The sequence below is a fragment of the Solanum verrucosum genome, unplaced genomic scaffold (assembly GCF_900185275.1).
Source record: "Solanum verrucosum unplaced genomic scaffold, falcon-dt-bn FXZP01000182.1, whole genome shotgun sequence".
Taxonomy (NCBI): domain Eukaryota; kingdom Viridiplantae; phylum Streptophyta; class Magnoliopsida; order Solanales; family Solanaceae; genus Solanum; species Solanum verrucosum.
This window is the reverse complement of record NW_026020378.1, coordinates 4623298-4649888: the sequence shown is the minus strand read 5'-3', so window position 1 is coordinate 4649888 and position 26591 is coordinate 4623298. Positions and strand designations below refer to the sequence as shown.

Genomic DNA, 26591 nt, shown 5'->3' with positions numbered 1-26591 from the left:
TGGAAGCCAACAGCTATCTCATACAAAATTTTGAAGCAAACAATGAATGAGGAAACTGAAGGTTGACCGTGATTGATGATAATAGTGCTTCAGCCTAGATCCTGCTTGAACTCAATACCAAAACAATCACATCACATATCCCATCTGTTCTAGGATTAATTTCTATATCCTTCCAAAACGATTCGTTCATTTCCAAACGGCTCTGAGCAGGTAACAACAACAAAACTCACTTTAATCTAATAGGGGATCCTGGATTCCAGTGTTAACCATAACTTGGTTTGTATACATAAAACAAGATGCACCAGTGAACACAATATTTAGTTGAAGACATGAGAATCCATACTTATCTCCAGGGAGCATTTCACAATATTTAGTCAAGACACTGACACTAGAATCTGCAGTCACTGATGCTCCAGTTGCCTCCACATAATATGCTTTAGTTTCCTTCACTAGACAAGGTTTCACCACAGAATCATCAGGGTCTCTCTTTATAGCTGTATCTGTCATAGAATATTCACTCCTAATTATATCGAACATCTGCTCCCTCTGCTTCTTGTTTCCTCTGAAATCATTATGAAGGTTATATACTTGAAATAAATAGATATATGAAAGCCAAAATCAGGTCAGATATGCAAGTTGCTTCACCTCTCAAGCATTAGTATATACTGAGACTCAGTCTGACGAGCACGTCCCCTAGATTGGACATAACTACGAACTGTCTTTGGTAAATCAAATCGTATTACAGAGGAACAGTGTGGCACATCAATTCCCTCCTCAACCACATCAGTGGCAAATAATAAATTGACCTGTGATGATAAGGGAATGGGGGGAAATATTACATTAAGATCAAAGCTAGTTAAAGGGACTCGCAAGAAAGTATTTATGTCAAATATAATGTAATGTATTATGTATAGATGTAATTACCTTTCCAGAGAGAAAAGATCCCAAGGTTTCTTTTTGCACTTTTGGTGTCAGAGCATCGACAGATGTGTTTGTTCCAGTCAAATATGCTATTGTGAAATGTGAAAACCGGGTCATTTTCTTCATAACTCTTTCAATTACCTTAGCTGTTATAATTCTTTCAACAAAAATGAGACAGCGTACTTGTGTGGCTTTCCTGCATCCATGAATCAGAACCTCAAGTTTGTACAAAGAGCTACATAAAAGATGCATCTAACGACAGTTACAAGTTTGGTGATAGAATCAGATGTCGAGTTCATTACCTAAGGAATTGAAAAATTTCAAGAAGTACTTGCAGTTTTGAAGATATATGGCCCATTGACAGAGTTGCTGACGAGTCATATCCAACATCGAAGAGACTCTCACAGTCTGATGAAATGAGAATAAATCAACACTTGCAAAGAACTCAAAAGTTGGAACTTTTACTGTGTTACTATAGTAAAAGTCAATTCAGCTGGATTGACAGGAAAATTCAAATGCTATCTACTGCATAACAAACAAGAATTAAAAAGTCCGACCAGAAGCCATTCTAGCAGTGTTCACACTGATTGCGCCACACAAGCATGACCAATCAACAGAAAATCACACATCACAGGAAACCGACCAAGTTACAATTTTATCATTGCTCAGAATAAATTGTAACACAATGATACTTAAACAGTAATGTGTTTAAGTTTTAACTACTTTTTTTCAGGAACGAATAAGGACAAATAGATATCAAGAGAATGAATATAGCATATATAGCTGTACTAGCTTGATAAATTGTTTGACATAGGAGAAACTTCTGAAAACAACATAATGATCTTGATCCAATGATGTCCACAGTATAGAGAAAAGAAGTAGCATATAGGGATAAAAGATCTGTGTGTAAATAGAAAGAAATATGTAAATTATGGCATAATAATAGAGAGAGCAAGAAATGACCTCGTAATAGGTGGTCTATTCGAAAAAGAAAAGAGAACATTACCATACAATCAATTGAAGAACCTTATGAGCTCCTGATACTAAAATGTAATGTGTAACAGATGCAAGGCAAACTGAGGAAACAAGAAGGACTGAATGAATACTCCCACTACAACTACAACAACATACCAAGTGTAATCCCACAAGTGCGCTCGGGGAGGGTGGTGTGTATACAGACCTTATCCCTTCCTTGTGAAGGTAGAGAGATTGTTTCCAAAAGACCCACAGCTCAAGTAAAACAATTCAAAGCAGGTTTGAAAAGGAAATACAGCAGTAAATAAGCCATGTTGAAAATAATAGAGAAAAGAACAATGACAACACAATACTACGATAAAACCAAAGCCAAAGGAAACAACAAGTGGTAATAAAATTGCAGAGATAATAGAAGAATAGTAATAATACAACTGGTAAGGAAAACCAGCCAATGCTCGACTGCCTACAAGCCTTCTACCCCAATACCCCACCTCCATACCCTCCAATCTAGGAGCATGTCCTCAGTAAACCACTTGAGATAAAAAGAAAAAGATTCTTGACGAGAAGTATGGCAACCCCTCACTCACTGCAACAAACCTTCACCAAAAAGAATGGTAACTCAAGATCCACTAGCCGGATGATCAAATATGCAGATTTGCAATTGGAGAACCCAAAAAATGAAACATCAAAATAAAATTGATAAAGATAACAACAAACAGGTCAGCAATGGTCACATATCTGCATAAGCAATACATAGAACAAACTCAGGTACCTTGTGGCATTGATTCCTGGACAATTGACAATGCCTCCTCCAAAAAGTATCTATGTTGTAGAGAACTTGTCCTTAGAATCTCATTTTCATCTTTGTCATTAGGCACATTTTCCAAGCAGATTTTAACAGCCTATATTATGAGGGGGAGAAACAGCCAGAAATAAGAAATTCCAACATAATATTAGATAGATCTAAAAAGAGTGTCAGACATGATATGCAGAACTGTTGAAGAAAACATAGAAATTGGAAGAGATACCCACAGCTTAGAATATAAGTTCTGATAGTCCGGAATAGACCCAAGCTTAGAACCAATTAAATGTTCCATAGGTAGCCACAAAACACAGAAATGCTGAGTTCATCAATTGAATGGAGCCCAAGCAAGCACATTCGTGCAACAGTGAAAAAGACTTCAAGTACATTAATCGGAGAAAAAGAACACCTTCCATATGGTTTTGGTGAAGACTTAACTCTTTTAGGCTTTCCTAATTACTTACTTTTGATTTGCTACTTTGGAATATAAAGCGTCCAATTGTTTTCCTAAACTTTCTATGAAGAGAACTCCACTTCTGCTTTTGGACAGAAGAAGATATTAGTGATAAATGATGGTAAGAGAAACAAGGATGCTCATTGATATAAGTCGAGATGAAAAAATCAAAAAACACCAGCTTCTGTTTTTTTAATTAGTAAATGAAAAGGCAGATTTTGAGCTGGGATTCCATGAATTAACTCTTTGAAGAAACCATACCCGACAGACTTACAGGAATAAAGTGTTTTTCACGCAAACAAGAGAAGATGTAAAAAGGTCAATCGAGCACAATTTGAAAGGAAAAAAAATCCTTCTTTCCTTTTGAAATGAAGATTACGTGTTTAGCCATAAAAAGGAATTCTTTCCTTTTGAATAAGTAAATTTTAGTCACAGATGAGCACTAAGCTAGTGCTGCATATATGCACAAGTGGCTATGGTTCCAAGGACCTCAGAATATATGAAGCTACCTACTCCTTCGATATTCACATAGTTACACCAAAATTCAAATAATAAATCCCTCAAAAATACTACTAATTTGCTCCTTCCATAAGGTCTATCTGTTGTTAGTGGGTGTATGCAGTCAAAGTTGGCCGGATGGTAAAATTGAATGACTTGAGGCATTTCTTGTGGCCAAGGGTTATACTCAAACCTTTTGGCTTGATTACAGTGATACATTCCTTCCCGTGGCTAAAATTGCATTTGTCTGCCTTTTCTATCCATGGTTGTTCGTCATTGGCCTTTTTATTAGTTGGACATCAAGAATATTTTTCTTTTTTTTTTTATCAAGTAATAATATTCATATTAATAGGGGATAAAAAGTGCTTGTATACAAGAAGTACACAAAGAAATAGAGAACCTCATAGCTAAACATGGTTTTCTACAAAAGCCACCCAATCCTTTTTATACCTATAGGAACTTCATGGGTGCATCAAAAAGAAATAAGAGCAAATAGATTTTTTTTCAGATTAGCAGAACATTTCCTACGCCCTTAAAAGCTCCCCTATTCCTCTCTCTCTCAATACAGTCACATGAGTGCCAAGGGAGCAACATCCCATTTTCTGCTTCTTCTCTTCGGTCTTCTAAGGGCCCAACTAACATTGAGTCTTTCACAGTGCTCGGCATCACCCACTCAACTCCAAACCATCTCAGAATTCCCCCCCACAAAGAAGAGGCTAATCGACAATGTAATAAAAGGTGGTTTACGTCTTCTCCAAATTCTTTACACCTGAAACACCAATTGACACATGTGATCTTTCTCTTCCTTAAATTCCCCAACGCCAAGATTACCCCCCTCACAGCTAACCAAGTAAGAAATAAATTATTAGGGATATCCTAGGGTTCCATATCAAACTGTGTGGAAAAGTCGATTCCTCCCTAGATAGGAGTTTCTCATAATAAGAATTCACTGAGAAATCACCACTTCTTCTGGTCCCCCGTCTTCATAAATTAACAGTATCCATAAAAACTTTTGTTGGTGAAGCAATCCTTTGAAATTCTCTAACCTCCAAGTCTTGTGCATTCCTCCTAAACCTCAAACCCCAACAAACTTCTCCCCCTTGCATACTCCATAAGTGATGGACTGACATCTTCTTTTGACAAGAGATGTTATACATACTAGGAAATGTGATTCTCAAGAATGTTTTGCTCTGCTATGATTTTTAGGATGACAAAATATATGAAGCAACTACCTGATTTTGCAGTGGTCTTGTAAGATGATTGGGCTGGTCTTTATAGTCTGAAATGGTTCCTTGAGCATGGTTTGGTAAGTTCATCATGGTTATTCAGGAATTTGACACGACTCCAAGTGAGGCTGACATTTTGTATTCTATCAACACACTGCTCCAAATTTGTGTATCTATTTGCTTGTTTATGTTGATAACATCACAGACAATGATCAGACTTGTATAGTTAAGTTGAAGCAACATCTCTTTCAGCACTTCCAAACAAAGCCTTTAGGCATAGTGGAGTATTTCCTAGGCAATGAGATCGCTCAGTCCAAATCAAAAAATTTCATCTCACAACGTAAGTATGCTCTAAACTTTCTTGAAGAGACAGGAATGACAGATTGTAGACCCACTACCATCCCCATGGACCGGAATGCATCAGGGGGGGAGTCCCCCCTCCTGGTTGGTAAGTTAATTTACCTACAGTGACTCGACTTGATATTACTTATTCGGTGATGTTGTAAGTCAGTTTATGAACTCCCAATGTGATAGGATTAGGATGCATTAGTAAGTATTCTTAGATACATAAAACTATCCCCAGGGAAAGGATTAGTCTTTGAGGATCGAAGCCATGAGAAAACTATTGGATACACAGATGAAGATTAGACGGGATCACATTTTGATAGGCAGTCTACTTGTAGATATTGTATTCTCGTTGGAGGTAATCTGGTGTCTTGGTAACACATGAAACAAACTGTTGTTGCACATTCTAATGCAGAAGCAAAGAGTCAAATGATGGATGTGGCAACTTTTTGGATAAAACAATGCTTAAAGAATTGAAGTTTGGACAAATTAACGAGATTGAACTTGTGCGTAATAATCAAGTTGCTCTTCATATTGCATTGATGCGTGTTTGATGAGAAAACTAAGCATAGTGATCAATTGTCACTTTGTGAGAGTAAAGATACTCTCAGGAGACATTCTCACAAATTCGTGAAGTCAAATGATCGGTGTGCAAACATTTCACCAAATCTCTTACTGGTTCTCGAATTAATTACATTTGTAATAAGCTTGGTACATACAACTTATATCACCATCTTGAAGGGGGAGTGCTAAGGATATTGTGTATATAGTTAGAATCAATCACATAGATATTGAGAATTCAAATTGTGTGGCCTTGATTATAGATGCATGTTCTATTTCTCACAGTGTCCAGTAAAGTAGCAGGTAGTAAGATCATATTTTATGAAATGGACATCCGCTCTTAGGTCAGGCAGAGAAGATGATCAGTTGGACAAAGACCAATCCAATCTGCAAGTTCTAGCTTCAAAATAGATAGAACCAGCTAACCAAAAGTACACCAAACTGCCTAGGTCTTTATTATTTTTGGTGTAAGCAAGTAGTGATAGGAAATTCTGAAGATGTTTCTAATGTTATTGACTGGCTGTAACTAGAAGATCTTAGGGCTGTTGTAAGTATAATTTTTTGGAGGGGAACTACACTTTGATGTAGTATACCTGTGGATATATAGAAGTAAATGTTACCTTTCTCAAAAAAAAAAGTACACCAGTTTTTTTAGTAGTAAATAATGCAATTCAAAGCGCCACGTAGATGAATTAATATTAGTTGGATTCCAACCCTGACTAATAAAGTGCTTCTCATTGTTTCATGTAAGAGAGGCCTAAGTGTCTCTTACTCTTAACAGAAAGGTATGAATAATTATGCATATATATATTTGTGTGTAACATAAATGTGTATGCTTCAATAAATAGAAACAGAAAATGAAAGTATTCTCACCATAGGTGTAGCTAGTTGCACGCCTTCCCTTCAATTATTTTGTATATACTCCCTCCGTCCCTATTTACTTGTCCATATTTCCTTTTTTAGTTGTCCATTTTGACAAATCAAGAAAGGACAACAAATTTTTTCCTATTATACCCTTATTTACACTTCTTGAAAATTGTAAAAGTGTATGTTGTTTCCCTCCAATTTATTTCACTTGAATTCAAATAAGTGGTTGTAATTTTGAAGTGAAAAAGTTGTCATAAGGGTAAAATTGTAACTTCACTGTGATAATCATTGTTGCCTTAATCTGTGTGCCATTTCTAAAGTGGACAACTAAAAAGGGACGGAGGGAGTAATTACCAAGAAATGAATAGAAATAACAGATCATGAAACCTTAATCATACCTCATAAGCACAAATGACGCCTAGATTTTCAAGGCAACACAATATCTTTGCATAACAATTGGACAATCTCTTCCGAAGCTTCTTATACATATCATCTATATCTTTGTACTGACTTGGCAGTGACAGTTTCAATTCAGCTAATGCAGCATCAAACTGTTCATGAAATTGTGGTGAATAAGTACAAGGGCTTGAGTTTAGAGAAACATTCTATCTCGTCACGTTCCAAAGAAGCATATTATTCATATGGGGAACTGTGTCAACAAGTACTACATAATGCAGAAAAGCACTCAAGATTACTAAGTAAGCAAGCTTTACCAATATCTAAGTACATAAACAAGGGCATCACTACATCACTCCGGTAAACGAGAAGAGAAAAAGTAAGACAGAAGTTTGACGTTTATGGACCTGAGCTTAACATTCCTGGAGTTCAACAAAACAAGATGTCATTTAAGTTTTGAAAACACTACCATCCAAACCTACTGAAAGCATAGAAAGAACTGTGCAAGGAACACATGAAAACTTCAAGATATTGAGGACCCTTATCATTCAGTAAACTTCAAGCACCCAAAACCATCTAGTAGGTCTGCAATAAGACCCCATCAAGAGAAGTTAAGATAAAACCTACAGACAACTTCCCAAAAATTAAACCCAACTTGCAAAACTTTATGCTTTTTTTCATTGTCTTTCCTTTTACCGTAACATGTCAAGTAAAGTGTCCACAATGCTCCCTGTTTTTTTGTGACTGTTGAGTCCCACATCAGAAGGATGAGGATAATTTGGTCTCTTTATATGATCTTTGGCAATCCTCACCCCGTGAGCTAAATTTGGAGTTGAGTTAGGCCCAAGATTCATAAAATGATAACAGAGCATTTGTGGGGAACATCAGGGAAGAAAATTTAGTCAAGACAGTCGTTGTGCGTCAAATTTTGGCAACTTTCTTGGGTTGTTTTGTGTCAACTCCATGTTGTCAGTATTGGACCTAAACCAACACCACCAAGGAGTCCCTCACTCTCCTAGCAACAATAACCCACAAAATCCCACAGACAGAAACCTTGCATGCGCTCCCACACGCCATCAGAAGCAATCTTCTCCGGCGAGATCTACATCATGCGGCAGACGCGTGAGCCAGTTACCAGCCACCTTTTCGATCAATCCTTTTTCCAATCAGGGTCGTCGGGAGATTTCAAGCTCACCCATACAATTTTCTTCAAGTTCCGGTAACTTTCAATTTTTCGGTAGGTTTTCTGGCAATTTTTTCAGCGAGTTCCAACAGGTTTTCCAGCTCTGTTCCAGCTTGTGAGTCCTTCCTTTGAGACAGAAGCTGGGTGCTCCCTTTTTTGGTCAAATTTTCTTGAAGTTCTGAGTCGGGCTTCATGTTGCATTGATCTTGTGTTTTATAAGAGGACCAAGCACGTCGAAATTGACTATCATTTTACCAAAGAAAAATTACTGTCATGATACACTATCACTAAGTTTGCCTAGTCAAATGACAAACTTGCAAAATATTCACCAAGTTCCTTGTTGGTCATGAACTAATTATATATATAACGGGTTAGGTACATACAATCTATATGCACCAACTTGAGAAGAGCAGTTAGCTATTAAGAATGTACATATATAATAACATGTGAAGTCTCCTATTGGATGTATATATTTTTGTAAAATGTGCATAAATGCTTTTAGGTGTAAGAGAATTGTCTTTACACATTCTCTCAATTTTTCTTTCCCATTTCTAAACGTTCACTTCTCCCTCAAAATAATATTTTGTTCATAGTGAACAATGAAAAGAGGTTGCCCTTGATTTCAAAATCTAAAGAATTGGGGATATGAAAGAAAAAAATAAGCATTAAGAGCAAAATGGAGACAGAGTAAAATGTAAGGGGCATATCAGTTATTTAACAACAATATCCTACACTGTCCTATTTGATATGATATCTGCATATGGGCTTTTACCTTTGACCATGAAAACTCCAACTTTGCCTTTAATTCTGTATTTGAAAACACTATTGGATCATAGAATTTGCAAGTCTCCTTAGCAGAGGGAACAAATTCATCCAGCTCCACCCTGTTCTCGAGTGTATATACCTATACAAGAAGAAAAACAATATACTGATACATTAGGAACCATTACTCAAACTAGAATTAAGAGACCATTTACCCAGCTGCAATAAAGTGACAGGGTTCGCCAGAAGATTACCTGGGAATCAAGAAGACTTTCAAGTTCTGATATTTGCTCCTCGCAATCTGTTGAAGATGAAACACCTGATCGAGCGGGTATACTTAGTAAATCCACAAAAGATCTAAACCCATATATATCACATTAGAATAAACTAAGACAACTGAAATCAAAAGTATTAGCATAAATTTGGAAGGATGACTAACCAAAGCTAAGGCATCTAAGTTGCTCAGACTCTTCACTTTCGGTGCCGCACCCGTGTCGACACGACATGGGTGTGGGTGTGGGTGTGGGTGTGGATGTGGGTGTGGCTGTGACTGTGGCTGTGGCTGTGGCTGTGGCTGTGGGATTCGTACCCTAGTTGGTCAACCAATTTTGGATACTTTGACCAAATTAGGGAGAAATTTTGGACAGATTTAATATTTCTATAATCAAAACTTTTCTTTTATATATTAATTGAAGTTGATGAAAATGGAAAACCTTGTATATATAAATTTCTATTGTCACTCCCTTTCCTTTTATCTCCTTCCAAGATTCTCCTCTTGATCATTATTTTCTCCTCGAGTTCTCTACATAATATCTCATAATTTTGGTTTTATAACTCTATTTTTTGCCAAATCCCCGCACCCGTATCCAGACATGGATCCGTATCCCTGAATCTTAAACTTTAGGTCATAGAGGATCCGACCACTAGATCCGCACCCATATCGGACACCCACACCGAGTTCAAGCAACTTAGTTAGGCATAGAAACGGAAAAGAAAGTGAGTAATTTTGAGAAAGAAAAAGTCAATACAAAAGCTCTAAAATGTGTATAAGAAACTCTTAAACCAATTAAATGACAATGGGTCCCGGATACTCTTTTTAAAATCATTGTATCTCTTTTTTTTAAGAAAGGTAACACTACATAAATCTTCACAGAAGCCATATTTACAAGTTTAAAACAAGCTTAGTATACATCCTTATTCTTCTAACAACAACAACAACATACCCCGTGCAATCCCACAAGTAAGGTCTGAGGAGGGTAGAGTGTACACAGACCTTATCCCTAGCTTTTCTTATAGACCCTCAGCTTAAAATTAAGCATTTCCAAGCCGTTTGAAAAAGGGAATACAAAAATGACAGCAGTAAACACAACGAAATAATGTGAAATGAAAGCAGTACACAACATACACCGAGGAAAGAACAGTAATGACAACAAAATAATGTGATAACCGAAGCACAAAAAACACAGGTGATAAACGAAATCAAAAAACAAGAAGCTATGAGAATAATGCTAATACCACTGGTAAGAAAGAAGGTCCAAGTACGACCATCAATCCTATCCCGCAGGAAAGCAAGAGCATGCTCAAGTACCAACTAACCTACTACCCTACTTTGCGCCTCTAGATCCTCCTATCTAAGGTCATGTCCACAGTAAGCTTAAGATGTGTCATATCTAGTCTAATCACCTCTTTCAATACTACTTCGGCTTGCCTCTATCTATCCTGATGCTCATCACTGCCAACCTCTCTCACCAACGAGGCATCTATACATCTTCTTTTCATATGGCCAAACCATCTCAGTCTCGCTTCCCTCATCTTATCCACCTCCCCCATCTTATCCACCGCGAAAACCACTCCCAACATCTCCCTAATATCTCCATTCCTAATTTTATCTCTCTTAGTATGCACACACATCCACCTCAACATTCTCATCTCTGCAACATTTATCTTCTGAACATGTGAATTCTTGACTGGCCAACACTCTGTCTCATACAATATAGCTTATCTAACCACCACTATCTAGAATTTACCTTTAAGTTTTGGCGGTACCTTCTTATCATACAAGACTCTAGAGGTGAGCCTCCATTTCACCCATCTCGCACCAATACGACATGTAAAGTCATTGCTGATCTCCTCATTACCCTGAACTAAAGACCACAGATGCTTAAAATAGCCTCTCTTAGTGATGACCTGAGCAAAGTACAGATAGCAACCCTCGACCCCCCAAGGTATGGCCTACCGGCCCACAGATGTAGGAAGGCGGCCTACCTTTCTTGAGCGATCGCCCTCGCTCGTTGGCAACATGCCTTGATGCGTGCGTCTAGTTTGTTGGGGTGACACTCGGACTGCTCTTCAATCTTCCCGAATCACCAAGCATGAGTCCTTCTGCTCGAGCGCATTTTCTTACCTTTCTTTTTTAGACAAGTAACAATTATATGCAATGAAAACTTAGCCACCCCAGAAAAAGCTGCTAAGTTGGAAACTTTACAAGCATCAAAAAGGTGCTTAAACCTCTGCCCAAAACCCTACACAATTTATATTGCCAACTTTATATACAAACTCTCCTACTTCCCCAACATATTCTGTTTACACCAAAAAAAGAACAAGCTAAGACAATTCATCCTAATTTTCTCGATAGAATTACTAGTGTCTTAAAAATGTCTACCATTCCTTTCCTTCCACACTGTCCACCAAATGCAAGCAGGAATGATCTTCTACCAGTCCTCCTCCCCACCTCTATTCCCAATACTCCACCAATTGTTCAGCATTTCCAAAGTAGAACTAGGTATTACCAAGTTATTCCCAAAATACAAAGGCAGGCACATGTGCCACAGATTTATAGTTGTCCTACAGTGTAGGAATAAGTGTTCATTGTTTTCACTCTCATGTTCACACAAAAGACATCTTGAACAAATTTGAAGACCTCTTCTTTGTAACTTATCTTGAGTTAGGCAAGCTTTCCTAATCACCAACCAGACAAAGAATGACACCTTCATAGGGATATTCACTTTCCAGACTTGTTTCCAAGGCCAATTCTCCTGTACAGGACCTCTTTGATTTAACTACCAGTACATTGATTTTACTAAGAGCCCGTTTGGATTGACTTAAAAAAACTAACTTTTAAAAAGTAGCTTTTTAAAGTGCTGGAACTTATTTTTAAAATAAGTAGTTATGTGTTTGGATAAAAGTGTTGCATTTGAAAAAAAGTTGTTGATGTGTTTGGCAAATAAGTGCTGGTAAACACTTTTTTTATCAAAATGTTTGAAATACCCTTTAAGTTGTTAACATGATGAAAAGTTGATTAATTTAAGGTTTTTATACTTTAAAAAAAATTAAAACAAAATTAATTTATATTTTACATCCATAAGTAATAATATTTTCCTATCATTCACATATTTCTTTACCACCACAAATTATTTATAAGAGGAATAATAATAATAATAATAATAATAATATAATAGTAATAAAATAATAAAATAATAATAATAATAATGATAATAATAAAATAATAATATAATAATAGTAATAAAATAATAATGATAATAATAATAATAATAATAAAATAATAATAATAATGATAATAATAATAATAAAATAATAATAATAATAATAATGATAATAATAATAATATAATAATAATAATAAAATAATAATAATAATAATAATAGTAATTCAATATGGGCAATTTGGAAATTGTATAAAAAAATTAAGGGCAAAAAGGTAATATACTTGGTCAACATAAAAGAACTTTTAAGTTAAAAAAAAAAAAAAACTCCCCTCACCTAGCTTTTAGCTTTTGGCTTAAAATAAGTCATTTTTGACTTAAAATAAGTCATTTTGATAATTGTCAAACACTCTAATAAGTCAAAAACTGGCATTTAAGCCAGTTTGACCAGCTTAAAAGCCCATCCAAACAAGCTCTAAGAAGGCCTCTTTACTGTTAAGTTTCCACTTGAACCTGTCAGTAATCTGTGCACCACCAAAAGTTCCCAATATCTGAAGCATTGTGACGAAACTCTCTACTTCCCCTTCATAGAGAGCTCTTCTAAAGATTAGATTCCACCCTTGGTGACTCCACATTTGGTTGATCATGTCATGTTGTTGGAGGCTTATAGAATAAAGAATTGGAAACATAGAATTGGTTGATCATGTCATGTTGTTGGAGACACATTTTCTTGCCTTTCAGCGGAAGCGATTCCCAAGCAAGCCAATAAGATCAAATTGCTCTTGTTGAACCAGCTACTAATCACCAAGTCCTTTGTTTAGTCAAATCATTGGTGAGAAAATTTTAGCATTCATTTGATTGATAGATGCAAAGAATTCACCTAACTAGAACCCTGCGAGTGAACACAAAAAAGCAAAGCAAACTAGCATCAAGCCTCACTTCCACGCTGACCTCATGTTTAGCATCACTAAACTTAACACTCTTGAGTATTTAGTCTTAATTTTGCTCAGCCTAAACCCTTTAGACTCGTCTCTAAATCTCCACCCTATTGTTAACCCTGACGTGATTCTCGACAATCAGCACTATATCATCTTCAAATAACATACACCATGGAACCTTACCTTGGATATGTCGCGTCAGTTCATCTATAACCACTAGCCAATCCAAAAAGAAACGAACTAAGAACTGATCCTTGGTGCAACCCCATTATGACCGGCAAGTGCTCCGAGTCTCTAGCCTCGAAGCATCTCCAAAAAACTTCCCTTGTGACTTGGTCATAAGCCTTCTCTAGGTCAATGAACACCATACGTAAAACACTCTTCCACTCCCCCATACTACTCCACCAGTCTCCTCACAAGGCGGATAGATTCTATGGTAGATCACCCCGGCATGAATCTGACATGGTTCCCGAAAATAGACACTTCCCTTCTCAATCTCATCTCCAACATCCTCTCCTACACTTTCACAATGAGGTTCACCAGCTTGATACCCCTATAGTTGTTGCAATTTTGAATATCATCTTTGTTCGCGTACAATGAAATCATCACTCTACCTTTATTTTTCGAGCATTTTTGTTGTCCTAAAAATGACATTTAACAACCCCAATAAGCCACTCCAAGCCTGCACTGCCTATGCTCTTCCAGAACTCCATCAGACCTTGTCACTCATCCCCTGCTCATCCTACGAATAGCACCTTTAAGCTTGCCAACCTTTATACACTTGTAATACCCAAAATCTAATCGTCTCACAAAGTGCTCTAACTCTCCCAGCATAATGCCTTTGCCCTTTTCTTCATTCAATAGTTTATCCCCACGAGAGTTGATGATGAGGACTATTTTCGGTATCAAATTGCAAAACACCAATTATCCACTTGCACAGCCTAACCTGGTGTAACTTGTTTGCCTGTCACACAATCTTCTTCCTTTGGTAGTTGGTTTCTTGATTCTGGTGCTTCTAATCAAATTTTTAGTAACTAAAATCTTTTTCACGCTATTAAACCCTCTACAGTGTCTTCTACACCCTAACTTGTGAGAAACATAAGTGAAGAATATTATTGAATTGTTGTCGTTTCTACAATATTACATTGAGACCCTATTTATAGACACTACAATACAATCCTTTACCAAGTAGGATACTATTTAGTATTCCTATTTCTATTTCTATTCCTATTCCTACTCTAATAGAATTGTATAAACTTAATCCTATTCTAATAAGATTGTATAAACCTATTCTTATTCTAACACTCCCCCTCAAGCTAGTGCATACAATTCATGTACCTAGCTTGTTACAAATGTAATTAACAGAAGGACCGATGAGGGGCTTGGTGAGATATGTGCAAGTTGATCAACCGACTTCACAAAATTGACAATCAATCTCAATGTGCTTGGTCTTCTCATGAAATACTGAATTTGACGCATAATGCCGTAAAACACAGAGTGATAAAATTACAATGTTGGAACTTCCCAAACTAAGCTTGCAAAGACTATTTCAGACCATAGAGTGACTTACGTAATCAACATACAAGGCTACTAAATTCCCCTTGAGCAACAAAATTAGGTGGTTGCTCCATATAGACTTCTTCATAATGCAGCAGTCGTTGTAAGTGCTCAAAATCTAGTGTAAAGTATATGGATCATGTTGGAATCAATAGACGAGTCGATATTAAACAAGTCATCGAAAAATTGGTTGGAACATGCTCATATGCCGGAGTATTAGATTTGATGGTTAAAAGTGGTTACAATCTATGAAATAAAATTATATGGGTAGGGTCGGAATGATGTCAAGACCCAACTAGAAAATAGAAATTATATAGGATAGTTCGAATTGATGGAACGACCCCATTGAAAATGAGAAATAATATGGGTAGGGTCGGAATGATGGCCCGACCCTACTGAAAAAGAAAAAATATATGGGTAGGGTTTGAATGATGGCACAACCCTACCTCCTCAACGAAAAGACGAATGGAACTATGCAAATCAAATCTGAGGAGTCACTGAAAAGACACATGATGCTATGCAACTCAGATATGAGAAAATAGTTCGGAAAAAATCCACGGTACTACACAAATTAAATATGAAAAGTAGTCCGGAGAGATGCACGGTGCTACACAAATTAAATATGAAAAAGTAGTCACCGGAATGATGGCACAGTGCTACACAAATTAAATATGAAAAAGTAGTCACCGGAATGATGGCACGGTGCTACACAAATTAATTATGAAAAAGTAGTCACCGGAATGATGGCACGATGCTACAAAAACTAGATATAAGAAAGTAGTCACCGGAATGATGGCACGGTGTTACACAAATTAGATATGAGAAAATAGTCACCAGAAAGATACACGGTGACCCAACTTTTGCTAACATAATCATTAGCCGGACGGGCGGCATATATGGATAATAGCCGCCCGCCGACAGTGGAAGCTCTTTGATTGTTTACCAAGATCGTAGAGGCTCTTATACCATGTGAGAAATATAAGTGAAGAATATTATTGAATTGTTGTCGTTTCTACATTATTACATTGACACCCTATTTATAGACACTACAATACAATCATTTACCAAGTAGGATACTATTTAGTATTCTTATTTCTATTTCTATTCTTATTCCTACTCTAATAGAATTGTATAAACTTAATCCTATTCTAATAGGATTGTATAAAACTAATGAATCCAAAACAATAGTAAAAGTGATAATGGAGCCCACCCTATCTTTAATTGTCTTTAACCTCAATTCTTTTGTGCTAGAATGTCCACATAATCTTATAACCATATTAACTAACCGTAAACCTTAATTATGTTGTTACCTTTTTGGATTACTCTATTATAGTGTAGGACGAGGAATGCCAAATTGATGATTAGAATAAGGCATAAGTCACACAGCTTGTACCAATTATCCAATCAGAACACACCTATCACTTTTAGTTATGCTACCTCTCATGATATTCCTCATAATTGTTGAGGACATCCAACGGTCTTTCTCGTTTGTCTTCATTAGAGTATAAATCATGTCAGCTTGGGAAACACTCACAATTCTTTTCTGAAATAAATTGACAATAGGGTTGTATCTCCATTATTGTCCATTCAGATATATGGGATCCAAGCCGTGTCAGTCTACTTCAGATTTTCAGTATTGTAGCTTTTGATAACGAATATTCTTAGCGCACTAGGTGTGCGCAAGATGGCCCAGACACCACGGTTATCAAAAAAATAAAATAGAACTGAGTTGTTTTCTATCTTTTAAGTCTTTTGTGTTGAAATTTGTAACCAGCCTAGTGTTTCTATAACGAAACTAACCAGTGACAATCCACAAGAATATTTTTCTTCACCTATCTCTTCCCTTATGCCTCCACAAGATACTCTACCTATATCATCTTGTGCATATACTCCTCATCAACATGGAGTTGCTGAACATAAAATAGGCATGTGATCGAGACTTCTCGAACATTAATGATTAACGCTCATGTTGAGCTTCGGCTTTGGTTGATGTCATTCTCACAGTTTGTTAGCTAGTCAATCACATATCTTCTTATATTAACGCAAGAGTCCTTACTCTATATTTTATCAGGATCAACCTTGGTTTCCTCTATCTCCACGAGTGTTTGGGTATACTTAATATGTCCAAGATCTTGAACCAAAAATGACAAACTTCAACAAAGTCCATCAAATATATCTTTTTGGGTACTCTCGTCCCAAAAGGATAACAACTGTTATGATCCTACTACACATAAGTACTTTGTCTTAGCAGATGCAACCTTTTTCAAGATGTATCGTACTTCTCACCAAATTCACTAATTCAAAATGACATCCCCACGAGTCTTGATGTCTGATGTCACTATTCTCTTTTCATTCTTATAATATTTACTGTGAAAAGTTAAATGATTGCAAATTATACCTGTGCACTTGTTACAAATGGAATATCATGTAGGAATTAGCATGTAACATTACCTACTTCACAAAATATTTTACTATTAGTTAAACTATGGTATGACATAAGATATTTTACATCATGTCTATTATATATGACATACAGGTTTATCATTTATCTTTACATGTTTAAATTAGTTTATCCAAAAAAACACATACATTTTTACAGGCATCATTCAGACAAATCATAAACTTTGATAAATGTAATCAAGGATAAGTAGATTAGACAAAACAACAATAATTATTTATCTATGAAGCAAATATATCACATCAATCATGTAAGTAAATAAGATCTTTTATACACACTCATCACAGGCTTTGGACGAAACGTTAGGAGTCCAATCCTTTGAAGAGGAATACATCCTGAAGAACCTCACAAAGTTTGATAGAAAACGTGGCCCAAGCAAGCTCAGAGAATAACTAAGTGGAAGTCAAAGACTCCGGTATATATACCAAGTGATTCAAGGGTTTCTTTTATTAGCTTAAATAATAAGAAATTTTTTAATTCAATATAAATATAACAAACAGAAGCAACCACCAACAAGATCTTCGGTCAGCTCCTCAATAAAATTGAGAACTGACTACATCCCACTACAAGTTGATGCAAGTATGCACACATGCAGACATGTGTATAATTTCAGTAGGCAATTTTTCTTTTGATTTTTCATGGAAGAAAAAACAAAAATAAGAAAATAAATATAGTACTTTAGTAAAACGAAGAATTTATCAACAGATGGCAGAGGAAAGGCAGCGAATTCTTCTATAATGAATGTGAGAAATATTGGAGAAGAATATTATTGAATTGTATCTCTACATTATTACATTGAGACCCTATTTATAGACACTACATTAGACTCCTTTTCCAACTAAGACACTACATTACAATCTTTTTCCAGGTAGGATTATACATATTATTCTTGATCCTACTCCTATTCTAACAATAAAAGACACAGTAAAAACGCAAAAACTAATGGGAAAGTGAAGAACGAATAGATGGCAAAGTAGCAAGAGCTATGGGCCTATGGCATGTAAGAAGTGGTTAAGAACAGCAAAATTCTTCCACTCTACTGCACTTGGACAAAATAAAATAGGGATCTCAAGCATCTAATTTCACTTCTGCAACATCTACATTGATACACATAAGGAAAAATGTACTCCCTCCGTTTCAAAAAGAATGTCCTAGTTTGACTTGGAACGGAGTTTAAGAAAAGAAAGAAAACTTTTTAATCTTGTGGTTCTAAATTAAAGTTATGTCAAATGTACCAAAATGCCCTTTAATCTTGTGATCTTAAACATGTCATGTGGAAAGTTGAAGTTAAAGTGTTGCCAAAAAAAAAAAGGGGGGGTCATTCTTTTTTAAACAGACTATAAAGAAATGAGGCCATTCTTTTTGAAACGGAGGGAGTATCAAACTAGAAAATGGTGAGCAAAGGAAGAACAAAGATCTCTTCTATATCTTTTGAGATAACTCCAGTCACCAGAAACATAAATATTTGTCACTAGAGCCATCATGTGACACATTGATAATTAAAGAAAACACTGAATTCCACAGGTCTAGATCGCAGGAAAGAAGAAATGATTGGGGGGAGGGGGGTTACTGTACCCTTTTCGTCATAAGCATTATAGAATTTATTTTGCCTTGAAACACCTTTATCCATGTTTTAGTTATTTATTTATTGATGTGTGAGTGATTTGGGAAAAGAGAAGTAGGCAGAGCACGAGCCAAAAGTTACCTTTTCTAATCACAGGGGAAGCAGTCATCCCAAAAATCTTCGATCTTTTTCTGGATAGATGATAGAATTCCTTTGTTGATTATAGAGAGTGCACGGGAGCATGTCCAACAGGATGACAATAAGATGAGAAAAGTTTGAGAAGAGAAATAAGGAAAAGTCACATGAAAGAAGTGAGGCTTACCTTCATAATCCTAGCATAGGGATGGTTACCACTGGCGCGATGGCACTCGTCTAGTATCAGAAAGCACACTGTATCAAATTTTATGTAACCCTTTCTCAGTGCATCCAAGAAAATTTGGGGTGTCATAACCAAAACCTATAGTAAATGCATACCAATTAATATTTAAGACCCATCCATAAATTACTTTGAAAAGCATGGGTAGCCTTGCTAAAGAAGAAGTCAACATAAAGAAAAAGATCGCAGAGGTTTCAAGTCAAAGTAGTATGACCGAGTCCAATGTTGGATCTGATAGAGTCTACAAATTTCTAGTTGGATGCAGACTTAGAAATAGGATCACTCTCACCCCAAATTTTATCTCCTCCAAGCACATAAAATGTTGTTTCATTCTAACCCAACCCACTTAAGAGACCAAGAAAGTTGCTTTTATGGATAATAAGAGAAAGAATGTGTGCCAGACTCACAAATAATCTAAATGAGAGGAAACAGAAGACTTGTGTAATCTCGTACAATCAGGCATGCACATTTTTGCTAACTAAGATTGACTACTAAACAAATATCTAATTTCTGGTTGCCAAGATCGATCACACGAACCATTTTTTCATGTGATCAGCAAAGAAATTGGTCAGACTAGTCTGAAATTCTATGCGGCTCAGACCTGATCAGCGAATTTGGCTTAAATAGACTTTCCATCAGACTAAGATGACAAGTAACACGCAGAGAACATTGAGTGTGGCACTAAATTTAAAATATTAATCATAGATATCAGAATCTACAACCAGAAAGCGGCATGCTAGGCACAGAGTGTTCAAGTTAAATATGTTCTTGTGTAGACCAAGAAATCTAAGCACTACAATCATAAAATCATTTTTTTGTCATTCATCAACAAGTTACTGCAGTGCCCATAACCTCATAAGGGAAATAAATAACTTTTACATATAAAAATTTGAATCAAGAAAATGAAGATTTATGCATAGTGTAACTTGACCTGTTTAAGGGATTTACTTCAATGATCAACGGAAGCTCTTTGATTCTTACACGTGACTATTTGTCAAATGATAATATCTTGACTACAGAACCACAGATGAGCTAGTCATCTTGAGATTGTAAAAGTTAACTTTGCTTGGCACATATCGATTATCATACAATTATTTCAGCACAAACACCTTTAGTACAGAAAACCAAGAAAAGGGGAACCACTTACATCATTATCATCAGTTTCTTTTTTCCAGGATTCTGCATTCCATTCATCAACTCCTTTGGCCCCATAGTATTCTTGAACAGCAAGGTGTGTATGATGTTGTATAACCTCATATTGCTGCAATAATGTTGTAAATAAACAAGGATTAGCATCATCAACAATTGAACACATTCCAAAGTACCAAACTGATACAGCTCAAACTCAAACTTTAAGTTGATGCAAATCATTTAGTGCTCAAAACCCCTCTAAAGGTTATAATTTTGGGAAAAGGCATGCTCATTTAGGAGTTTAATGAATACAGCACCGTGGAAGCTCTAAAAGTTTTGAGTTCTTGAATTGGAAACAAACAAATTGCTTGTTCCAAGTTTGCTGGCAAACTGGATATGGGTCAGACAAATTAGGGTTACCTACAGTAACATCCTGGCATTGTTCGGAATCAAGTACTTTTCCTTGCAAGACAAATTCGATTACTATTTTCTTTTTCTCTCCTTTCATATCTTTTAGAGACTTCTATTTGTGTGAGTCTATAGGAGCTAGGAATACATCAATCCCGCTGCTTCATGATTGGGCTTGTCACCTCAATAAAGTGGGTGAGAACCATGAGGCCTCAGGTTCAAATCACAATAGAGACAAAAACACTAGGTGATTTCTTCTCATCTGTCCTGCCCTTGGTGGACAGAGTTATCAGGTACCTGGTGGGAGGTGGCGGGTATCCCGTGAAACTAGTCGAGGTGCATGCAAGCTGGCCCAGACACCACGGTTATCAAATGTATATATTCCTTCTTTTACTAAAAGTATCATACATTCATACTCCAATATATGAACATGGTTTAATGAAGTCATTTCTCAAAAAGGAGATAAAGACAACGGAGGGGCAGGCACATTATCCACTTTGTTTTCCACTGTACGCCACTAGCCCTAAAGGATTTCTTGGTTATTGGATAAACAAAAAAATAATAGCAGTAACACTAATAATTATGAGATAAAGACAGTGAAGGGTCATGCTTATCTAGAGACATTTTAGCAAAGTAGACATCAATGTGATTGCATTCCAGCCATTCCTTCCATGGTTAGAATGTTTTGTTTACAACATCCATTTCGATTCAACTAAGCTGACAGTTGTTCAATTTGGCCAACATGCAGATTGTCAATATTAAATTAAGGTCTTACACTATTAGCTGGTAAAATTGGAGAAAATTCTTTACTAATTGAACCTTTTTTATTAGTCATTAATAAAGCAATTGTTATGATATTTCACATACAGGTTCAAGGAAAAGGAAAGAAAGAAAAAATTGTAAGGTTCAAGGCAAAACAGGTCAACATTTAAAAGAACTCCATTGAGAGACATGCTTGCTAAGAAAAATAAACAGAGTCATTATTTTTATTTTTATTTTTGGAAACCCACTCCTCAATTCTTACCTGGACTCCTCAAGCTGAGGAGTGAAAATACATACGCAATAACAAAAAGTTACCAAGCAGAATAATGACCCTTATGGAGTTGGACCTTGGAAGTACATTAACAAGCTAAGGGAGGAATTCTTCCAAGAGGTGTCCTTCAGGATCAGAAATGGTAACTCAGTTAAATTTTGGAAAGATAGATGGCTTAACAATCAATCTCTCAATGTCTCCCACCCTGTTATTTACTCAATAGCCTCTGATACAGACTCTTCAGTGGCTCAAAACAGAGAAGGTGGAATATGGGCACCTCGCTTAAGAAGGAATTTTCGGGACTGGGAGCTTAATGAGCTCTTTGATTTTTTCATAACTCTAGAAGGAGCCTCAATGACCTCTCACTTGCCTGATCGCTTAAAATGGGGCAACTCTGAAAAAGGAATACATACAGTGAAGGAAGGATACCACAAGTTGTGCTCTTCAAATGACATGATAGACCAGAGGCCATGGAAACTGATTTGAAGTCTAAATAACCCCCTGAAATCAAGTGTTTCACCTGGACTACCCTCAGGAATGCTATCCTAACCTTGGACAATCTAAATAGGAGGAAACTTCAGCTCGTAAACAGATGCTTCAAGTCCCTCAATAGCCTGGAATCGGTGAATCATCTGTTTCTGCACAGTCCAGTGGCAGCAGCTCTTTGGAATATGTTCATTTCAATTGCTAGTATCAACTGGATTCTCCCACAGAGTGTCAAAGAAGTAGTTGGAAGTTGGAGTCTTAGAGAAGTTGATAGCCCCATCAAGAAGACCTGGCTGATGATTCCATCATGCATTTTTTGGTGTATTTGGAAGGAAAGGAATCTCAGATGTTTTGATGGTGTCTCTACTCCAATTAGCAGTTTGAAATCCTTTTGCCTTATTAACCCTTTCCATTGGATCAATTTATACCCTGTAAATTATATATTACCCCTCTTAGATTTCATTAGCTCCCTCAATATGGCTTAGCGACCATTCTTTTGCTTGTGGCTAACTCCCTGATTAGATTGGTGTTTTTGTTCTCATGAGTTAATCATGTTTTTGTGAATGTAATTTGCATCTTCTTGATGCCTTTCTAATACAACATCTTACATCATCAAAATAAAAAAACAACTTTTTGATAATTCTAGGCAGAAATCAAAGTAACTGCTTTAGATAATAGAAGTAAAAAAGAAAAAAAAACTATCCAACAACAACAGAGACTGTCTGCAATACAAATGCACATTAACTGTACAGTGTAAGTGAAAGGGGTGCTTGAAAAAATACCTATGAGATTTAGTATTGCTTGACGAAGAGAAAAACATTTGAGTATTACTTGACCAGAGAAAGAACTGAACTTTACCTAATCCAGTTTTCATCCGAACCCCCTTCAGCAGAAAACTATACTAATTATACATCGTTAAAATTACTTTTTAGGTATATGGGAGCTTCATGTGTTTACTCCCTTTGACTAGATTTATTTTTAGGTACTGATTTATTTATGTTTTTTCCAAACCATCAAAATTAAGGAAGTATGTCATATACAGGAAAACAGTAAATTGATCAAGCTTAATTGGACTTCTTTTCTTTTCCTTTTTGAGAAAAAAGGGGGGAAAGGGCACTCATTACATATACCAATCCTCCATAATCAAGAGTTTCTGAACCACATTCTCTTATTCATCAACCAAAATTCTTTTAGAAAAAAGATACATACCTGATGAACAAGATGAACAGTTGGTGCCAAGAACACAATCAACTTCTTCTCATCATCATTCCTCAACGTTTTCCCAATTTCTCTAATCATCATCACTGCTATATTAGTCTTCCCAGCCCCTGTATCCAGTACAGCAATGGTGTTCCTTCTCATAGCCACTTTAAACACCTTCAACTGATACCTGAAAACAAAAAACCCCAACATGCAATTTCAACTACATGTTTTAGCACAAAACAAAAAATTAAGAACCAAATAGTTTTGCTTACTCTCTGGGTATAAACTCCTCTATCTTCTTCTTCTTCTCTACATCCATCTGTTCAGCTTCACTACTAAAAGCTTCAAAGTTTCTCTTCAAAGGGTTTTCTTGCTTCTCCTCCTCCATTTTGTCTTTCTTCTCAAAGAGAATCCTGAAAGTCTCAACAGCAATGCCGATGGCGTGAAGAGCTAAAGTATGTACTGAGAGATTCTCTACATATACATTATATATATTTGTTAATTGTTTTATTCATCCCAATAAATGAATTTTTTGAGTTTTTGTGTAAATATGACTCAATTAATTTATTCCTTAATTTATCCTATGCTCTATTTTTGGTTGTAATAATCTATAGTCTATTTATATCAATAATAATTTATCATATGCTCTATTTTTGGCAGTAATAATCTATAGTCTATTTATGTCAATCTAATTAAATTACAAAATGTGATTAATTTGAACAACAATACTATATCAAAAAACTTTTTTTTGGTTCCATGTTATATGATTAAATTCTATTATACAAGAAATTAAAAATATTATATTATTGAGGAAAATAAATTATTTTTGTTTCTTTCAAAATTCTTTCATTTTATCATTTATTATATTTTTAGACCATTTATACTCTTATTATTAATAAGTGTATTTTGATTATTTGTAAATTATTGTCATTAATGAAACTCCACTATAAAATATAGCGAGGAAATATTCTTTTGTCTTTAAAGCAGATATACTCATCATTAAAGAAATAATGTTTGTATATATATTCTCAATATTTAATAAACGGTGCATGTATATCTTCATCGTCTAACAAATGACGTGTTTTACCCTTTTAATTAATAGACTGAATCAAAGAAATCCTAAAATTATTTATTTTTAATTTCAAATGTTATGTATCTTTAAAAAAATTCCTTACCTATTTTTTTTACTCATCCAAACTCTAGCCAATTAAAAAATCATCTTTTATTCGGACCCGACTCAGAATCATTTTATTTACAATTGAGTAGAAGAGGGTTTGGAATTATTTTTTTCATTTGGTTCGAGTCTAGGCGGATTAAATTTGGGTCTTGAATTCTTTTTTAAGTTATGTGGTATTTTTTTTAATTAAAAAAATAATTTTATATTTTTATTTTATTAATTCAATAATAAGTATATTAACAAAAAGGATAAATGTGGTTAAACAGTTGGATATATATGTGGTATTTTTTTAATAAAGGGATGTCTGGTTTAAATTGCAAAATTGAGTTAAACGGTATATTTGTTCATTTTCTTTAAAATATTTTCAAGTAGTATTATAAATTTGTATAATATATAAAATAAATGTTAATTCTACTATAATAATGAGATTAAACATTTGAAAAGTTGTACATTTTTGCATTAATAAAAGGGAAAAGGGTCAAAAATACCCCTCAATTTTGGTTTATTGTTTGATTTTACTCTTGCCGTTAAAATGAAGTTAATTTTACCCCCTTTCGTTACTAATTCCACCATATTTGCCCCTCATTTGACGGAAAGCCCAAAAGTGACCCAATTTTTTTTTAAAAAAACATTCCCTATTTTTAATCCAATGCCCCGACCCCTCTAGGATAACCCGATTAACCTGTATAACCCAATTCCCTGTTACCCATTCTCCCAATTTTTCCATATAGACCTTTACCCATTAACTTCTCCTCCATCGTTCTTCCAGCATCTCTCTTTCGGTCACCTCTGATTTTTCTTCTCAGAAAATGTTACAAAATAGTTATTCGTCTCAAAGAAAATGTGTTTGTGGTTTGGTGGTCAAAACACTAATTTCGAGTACTACATCTAATTCGAGAAGAAGATTTTTCCGATCTCCTCGTCTGGATGTAAGTATATGAACTGATTTATTCCTATTATTGAACTGATTTCATATTTCTTTGTATGAATTGATTTTGTATTTCTTCGTATGAGTTGATTTCGTATTTCTTCGTTTGAACTGATTTCGAGTATTCTTATGGCAGTTTTCTTCATGTGGATATTGGAAATGGGAAGACCAAGCTTTTCCTGAAGTAGCTTACCTACGTAAATTAGAGTCGTCGTGAAAGATGTCAAGATGAAAATGGATAATTCGAAGATTGAAATGGAGAATTTGAAGATTGAAATGGAGAACTTGAAGATTGTTGTGGAAAATTTGAACATAAAAGCAGGTCATTTGTCGGAAACAATTGCTACATTGGAGGCATCGAATGATTTGGTAGTGAAAAAAGTTAGGACATTTGAAGACAAATATCACAATATAAAGTACAAAGTTATGATTTCATGTTTTCTTTTAGTTGGATTTGTTGCACTACCAGTTCCTTCGAAATCGGTAGTCAATCATATTTTCGATAGGGGCAGTTTCCAATTGAATCAGATTTTGATCGTTGAATTCCAAAAACCTGCGAGAGGTTCCCCACTCTTCTTTGATCCGTCTTAGGACGGAGTGGAAGCCTCGACCCGGGCGAAAGTGCGATATGTTTGGAAACTCTTTCATAGAATTCCAACAATTTCTCCCGCTCCTCAAAAGCCCACAGAAACGGAGTTGATGCTCCTACATCCATAGCATGAGTAGTTAAAGTAAGTGAATGATTTGAAATCAAGTGACTTCCTTTGTTAGTGTTTACTTTCAACATCAGTTGTTAGTGTTTTGTGAATTCAGTTGTTAGTGTCTTTTGTGATGTTGGTTCCCTTTTTGTTCTTCATTTTGGTGTTGTAATGGAAGGACCTAAGTACTGATATAATATGA

The 26591-nt window shown here is 35.6% G+C and overlaps 1 protein-coding gene across 1 annotated transcript in view; it reads right to left on the bottom strand.

Annotated features, from left to right (window-relative positions):
* The window catches only part of LOC125838556 (endoribonuclease Dicer homolog 3a), a 42102-nt gene extending 18029 nt beyond the window's left edge, over window positions 1-24073 (bottom strand). Inside the window, exons 1-13 of the mRNA XM_049517603.1 lie at window positions 23859-24073; window positions 23593-23773; window positions 20473-20586; window positions 19272-19406; window positions 19091-19160; window positions 9245-9309; window positions 9001-9132; window positions 7048-7200; window positions 2669-2798; window positions 1224-1329; window positions 925-1117; window positions 646-806; window positions 344-562 (exon numbers count right to left, since the gene is read on the bottom strand). Of these exons, the coding sequence (XP_049373560.1) occupies window positions 344-562; window positions 646-806; window positions 925-1117; window positions 1224-1329; window positions 2669-2798; window positions 7048-7200; window positions 9001-9132; window positions 9245-9309; window positions 19091-19160; window positions 19272-19406; window positions 20473-20586; window positions 23593-23773; window positions 23859-23974 (1775 nt within the window). The 5' untranslated portion in view covers window positions 23975-24073. The remainder of the gene's footprint in view (window positions 1-343; window positions 563-645; window positions 807-924; window positions 1118-1223; window positions 1330-2668; window positions 2799-7047; window positions 7201-9000; window positions 9133-9244; window positions 9310-19090; window positions 19161-19271; window positions 19407-20472; window positions 20587-23592; window positions 23774-23858) is intronic.
* Window positions 24074-26591: the final 2518 nt, after the last annotated feature.